At 39.5% G+C, this 6,370-nt stretch overlaps 1 protein-coding gene across 1 annotated transcript in view; it reads right to left on the minus strand.

The window, feature by feature from the left end:
• LOC101991277 (coiled-coil domain-containing protein 102A-like) overlaps positions 1-5,748 on the minus strand; it is a 9,377-nt gene extending 3,629 nt beyond the window's left edge. The window contains 2 exon segments of the mRNA XM_026783709.1: positions 305-484; positions 5,662-5,748. Coding sequence (XP_026639510.1) covers positions 305-484; positions 5,662-5,748 — 267 coding nt within the window.
• Between the last annotated feature and the right edge of the window lie 622 nt (positions 5,749-6,370).

Here is a 6,370-nt window from a genome sequence, read left to right on the forward strand (position 1 = left end):
GGCGAACTCTTGGCTTTGTACAAGAATTTTACTAATGACATAAGGGAGAGAAAATTCTCAAAATCCCATTACAAAGCAACCTAATGTTAGGATCACACTCAATTAAGAGTCATAAGAGGAAGAAAATTCTAAGTCTGATTTAATAAATAAAATGAGAAACTTATGAAAAATGATATAGTGAAATGGACAGTAAATATTAAAGGTTCATGTCTCCACTTATAAAAATTATTTGTAATCAGTTGCTAAGTACAAAACATGCTTGTTTCTCAACAGATGCAGAAAAGCGCCAGAAGAAATAAAAAACCATCCCCTTAGAGCCTTTCCGTGCACTGGGAACTGGAGGAAATTCCCTCATTATTTCTTTTTCTTTCTTCCAATCTCCACCTTGATCTGGGCTCAGAATGTCAAGCCCAAAGGACAGGACTGGGTCAGTATGAATAAGAAACTCAGGGCTGGAGGAGAGGTCGGCCAGGCTGTTTGTTCCCTGCAGGGTGTTACACAGCTCAGAGCATAGGAACAGAGTGTCTCTCAGGTAACTAACTCACAGTTCCCGCCCTCCTTAGGTGTGGTTATAGCAGGTCTAGGGAGGTGAAAACACATTTTATTGAGTTCCTCACCTCCCCCTCTTCACACTTGTCTACCTCTCTCTTCAGTCAATAATCCTCAAAACTCTCATCTGATGTATTTTTAACCTGTGCTATGGGGCATGCGCTTCATGGGAAATAAGGTCTCCAGAGGACTAATGAGGTTAAAATGTGGTCTTTAGGACGCCTCTTTATCCAGAGTGTGTGGCAGCCTCGAGAGAGGTCACAGCTTAGACATGTGCAGAATAGCCTCTGTGACATGGGTTAACTCTCAGCCTTCAGGAAGGAAAGGAAATAAATTTCTTCATTTGACCACCCCCGACCATGTTATTCTATTAGAGAAGCACCAGGCAAAACTAATACAAGCAGACCTGATAGAAGATACCTGCTTAAAGAAAAAAGTACAATAAGCAATGTGTTAATAATTAACAATGAAATATGTTTCTCTTATTATCCATGTCAAAGAAAGACCCCCTTGCATCTTCTGTTCTATGCTGAAGGTGTCTGCTTAATTACATCTGCATCACCTTGACCACAACATCTGGCAGCAACAACTAAACACAGAAATGCTTCTTTTGGCTCACAGTTTCAGGCGTGAGCCCATCCTGGCAGCAAGGGAGTGATTGAGCAGCTTCAGTCCTGGACAGAGAAGCTGTAGCAATGTTGTTCATGCCACTAAAAGAATAGGAAGCATAGTAAAGGGTAGAACCTGGTTACAACCTTCAATTACCCCTCCTTAGAAGCATGCTTCCTATGACTCAAACACAGCCATACAGGATATACAGTCCCTGAAAATGGTGCCCCTACCTGGGAAAAAGTTATCACAATGATGATATCACAATGTCATTAGGAATGTCTCTAAAAGTTTACACTAAACAATGCTTTAACTAAAGTTTCTTTAACTAATAGTTTTTTCCAGGACAGAGAAAAATGATGAATATATTTCAATACAATTATTAATGTGGTCATTTAAAATTTTGAATATATAGCTATAGGAAGCCCAGGATTATTTCACAGTCTGTCTAGAAATGAGCCAAACCAGGAAGAGGAAATAATGTTTTAGGTTAGTATCAAGGATAATAGAAGTTAGCTTATCTATCACAATGCATTCTTTTTGGAAAATCTTGGTATCTATGGACAAGCTGTATATACCTGCATGAACATGTCTATATTATATGGTCCGCAAATGAGAGGGAAAACTGTGATATTTGTCTTTTTGAGTCTGACCTAACTCTCTGAATAGAATTGTCTCCAGTTACATTGACATCATAAATTCTGCAGCTATGGTTATGGATGGTTGGAGAATAGAGCAGACTGAACCAGGGAGGATGGAAGCATGTGCAGGTGAAAAACAGAAGCTATTTATGAAAAGAATACAATTGTCATTTCTAGATTCATGAGAAAAGACTGACTATCACTGACATTAGTGCTGAGCAGTTAAGAAAAACACACAAAACTGATTTGAAGTGAACTTAGGATTCAATATGAAAGAATAATTACGACCAAACATGATTCTAGAAAATATATCTTTCTTTCAGAGTAGGAAAGGATAGTCACTTTATGAGGAAAATCATGCTAATCAATTTATAAATTGTGTTGGATGATCCTATGATTGTATATGGACCTAAGCCATTACCCAGCCACTCCACTCCAGGATGCAGAGCCTATGGAAATTCTTGTGCACATACATACATTAAGACTCAGGCACTGAAATGCTCCTAAGTAAAATGAACTCCTAAATATCCATTAACAAAAATAAATCCTAAACAATATATACATTGGGATAACAATGAAGGATCAATTCAACAAAGATCAATCTCAAAATATAATATGTAAAATAAGAAAAAAATCAAATCATGAAAGACTATGCAAAGTCTGGGTCAATTTCTAGAGCATGCAAACTCATGAGCTAATTTTACAATATTTAAGAATATTTGTTCACAAATGTATATAAACACACATACATATCTCACATATGTATATATACCCATATGTGTGTACTAAGTTGTCTGACATATTTTCAACGAAAAGGAATCTTTTGAGCAACACCTGGCCCAGCGGTGCCTTCCAGTAAAGCAAATCGGAATGGATCTGTTCCTGCAGGTGGCAAGTAGATCTTAAATGTCACTGTCAGATTTATTAACCTTCACACAAGGTGCTCATGTTCACTTAATACTATGTTGCCCTTTATACCTCTGCTTTCTCAAATGATATATTTCAAAATATTTAAAAATAAAGTGAAGGCAACAAAAAATTTTGGTAACTCATGCCTGGTATTATCAGCTTAGTGCAATCATCTGATCTCCATTAATCATAGTAAATTCTGTTCTTAAGTTGAAATAAGTATTGCACAGTTTGGATATTCTTTAAATAGAATAATAAATGTCAGAGTCAATGTTCCCTTCATGAGCTCTTAGAACAGTCTCTGTATTGGACGTTTTTACACATAACCCATAGATACACCTTAGGGATCTAGGCAAAGAAACCCATCAAGCCCATGGTAAGCAAAAGTAATAAAGGAAAAAAATATTGGGACAAAATTAACTAGATGGGAAAAAGGGAGTCAATAAAGCTTAAAAAAAATGGCTGTTTTGAAAAGAAAATTCAGAGGCCAAATCCAAGATTAATTTTTAAAAACTCAAGTAAATAAAGTCATAAATGAAGTATGAGATAATTAAAACCAGTGCTAGAAGCATAAAAAGGACCTATAATACTACTGTGTGGCTAGAGTGTATTTCAGTCATAAAGCACACACATGCCCAGCATATGTAGGGCTCTGGGCTTACTACCCAGCAGAACACACACTGTAATGAAAACACACACACACACACACAGAGAGAAAGAGAGAGAGAGAGAGGGAGAGAGAGAGAGAGATTTTCATATGTACATACTACTATTATGAAAAAATATGCAAGACAAACTGGAAAATGAGAAAAGATGGATAAATTCTGGACATAAAAATTCAACAAAATTCTTTGTGAGGTTATTAAAAACAAAAACATTCCTTTAGTTAATATGAAGACTGAATGAATCATTAAGCAAACAGCTCCAATGCAGAAAAGCTCAGGGTCAGATAGCATCTAAGATGAATTCCATCAAATATTATACAAAAATATTCCACCAGTTCTTCTCACACTCTCGAAATTGAGGATGAGGAAATATCAAACTGTTGCTGAACTGGACGCTCCTCTTTGTGGCTCGAGCCCTCATAGTATTTAAAGGCCCAATGCAGCATGCTTGGAAAAATGATAGCTGTCAACAGCCCTATCCTGCTGTAAGTCCTGCAAGCTATAATAGTTACCAGTCCTGGAAAAATGTGCACTCCTGGCACTACTGTCTTGGAGGCAACCAAATCTGGAATAAGAAGGAACTTATGCTTGATACTATCAACCTAACCAAAAACCCATGGCTGAAGAAACCCTAGAAAAACCTACTAAATGGTTGAAGACCACAACCCTTTTGCTAAATGGATGTAGTATTCAACTGATTTCTAAATAAATGTTTGAAATAGTAGCCTAAATGTTCACTGATAGATGAATGGTTATTAAAGAAATTGTGATATGTTAAGAAAACGGAATATTATTCAGCCTTAAAAAGAAAGTCTTCTCATGCACAGAAAAGTAAGTGAACCTTGAGAATATTACATTAAGAGAAATAAGCCAGTCACATAAACATGTCTGATATGGACAAATGAGAGCTTGAAATAGCCAAGTTCGTAGAATCTATGTGGGGGTAGTCGTGTTCTTCAAGATCTTGAACAGAGTGGCAAAATTGGCAGTTACTAATGAGTGGTCACAGAGTATCAAGTTAGCAAGGTAAGTTTTAGTGATCTGTTCCGCAGCATTGGACTTGAGGTCATAAAGTCATATGTAAATCAAAGAAAACCAGAGAACGCTGGCCTACGGAGGAGTAGCAAAGACCTCCATTGCTGTTTGTTATTCACCCTTTCCTTAGACTCCTGCCACGCTTGCTGCTTTTTTTTAAATCTTTTTTATTATTATTATTTTTCCATTCAATTATTTACACTTCCTTCCCTCCTCCCAATCTTCTCCCGCTCCCCCACACCCCCTCCTCTCTCTCCCACCCTGCTTGAGAGAGGGCAGGGAACCCTGCCCTGTGGGAAGTCCAAGGCCCTCCCCACTACATCCAGGCCTAGGGAGCTGTACATCCATATAGACTAAGGTCACAAAAAAACAGAACATGCCGTACAAACAAGTCCCAGTGAGTTTATCAATGGCTTCCCAGTCAGCCCCCATTGTCAGCCACAATCAGAGAGTCCGGTTTGATCACATGCTCATTCAGGCCCCGTCCAGCTGGATTTGAAGAGCTCCCATTAGAACAGGCACACTGCCTCAGTTGGTAGACCAACCCCTCACGGTCCTGACTTCTTTGCTCGTCTTCTTTCTCCTTCTGCTCTTCAACTGGACCTTGGGAGCTCAGTCCGTTCCTCTGATGTGGGTCTCTATGTCTATCTCCATCCTTCGCCGGACAAATATTCTATGGTGATATTCCAGATAATCATCAGCGTGATAGTAGGGCAAAAACCGTTCAGGTACCCTCTCCTCTGCTGTCCAAGGACCTGACTGGGGACTTCCCCGTATGCTTGCTGCTTTTGGTCCATATGTCCAGCTCTGTCCTCATCACTTATAGCCACAGAGCAGCACCACTCCATTCAAAGAGGAGTTGTCTGAGTCCCTCAGAGACATCTGTGAGTGGACGCTAGGCGAGGTCTGCGTACATCTATATATGCATATAGATGACTATATAAAACAGCGTGTGTCTGTCTTTCGTCATCGTTTTCATTTTTTGCAATTGATAGAAACAGACTTTTCTGGATAGTAATAAAACTTGGGCCTTGTTTTTTGTTTTATTTTGTTCTGTTTAATGATTAGAAACATGACAACGAAGCCTGTTGCTGCGATTCTGTAATCCCAGCAGGCCTTTAAGCCCAGCTACTTGGGAGGCTAGGACAAGAAGAGAAATACATTTCATCCTTCAGTTTGATGGCAAAGTGCCTGAACACGCTTCCCCTGTGTCCAGATTCTCACTAGTTGACACTTCTTTCCAGCTTTCCTACTCTGACTACAGTTTTGGATGGCTCCCCACTGCCCTCGACTTGGCATTCACCACTTGGCTCCCCGGCTGTGCAACTCTGTGCATCCATGCTGCAACCACATCAACTTGCTCAGTGTTCAATCTTCCCAACATCCTTGCCCCTGTTGGAATGAATCCTAGGTTACTCTTTCCCTCTATCAGCTTGGACTGCAAACTTAAGTATGCAGAAGGATGTAACTCAAAGTGACAGTATCCTAGATTTATTTCTCAGTCCTGGGATGTGGCCCTTCTGGGCTAATGCTGGGTTCTGCTCTCCACCATAGCTACTCTTGGCTGGAACTCCGGGGTGATAGAAGCAACAGTGTCTATAATGTCCTCTGGTAAAGGGAGCGGAGGGAAAGCATCACAAACACAGCGCATTGTGTTTCCACCAAGACACAGCCCAAACAAATAGATTGCACTTGTGTCCACTGGAAAGAGGATAGTACAGCTTCTGGGAGGCATACAGCTATCAATAATGCCTATAATTTACCATCCATTCTTTCTTTCCTACTTTTTCTTCAAAAAAACTTTGACGTTTCTGACTACTCCATGCTTCCTGACCCTCCTAGTCCATTTGTCTCATTTACTTTACTCCCTAGCCACTTCCTGTGCAACCTCTGAATGGTGTTTATGATAGTGAGCATTTTGTTTATAATTTTTATTAATTAATCCTATTAAGGTATTGATGG

Source organism: Microtus ochrogaster, chromosome 19 (assembly GCF_000317375.1).
Source record: "Microtus ochrogaster isolate Prairie Vole_2 chromosome 19, MicOch1.0, whole genome shotgun sequence".
Lineage (NCBI taxonomy): Eukaryota > Metazoa > Chordata > Mammalia > Rodentia > Cricetidae > Microtus > Microtus ochrogaster.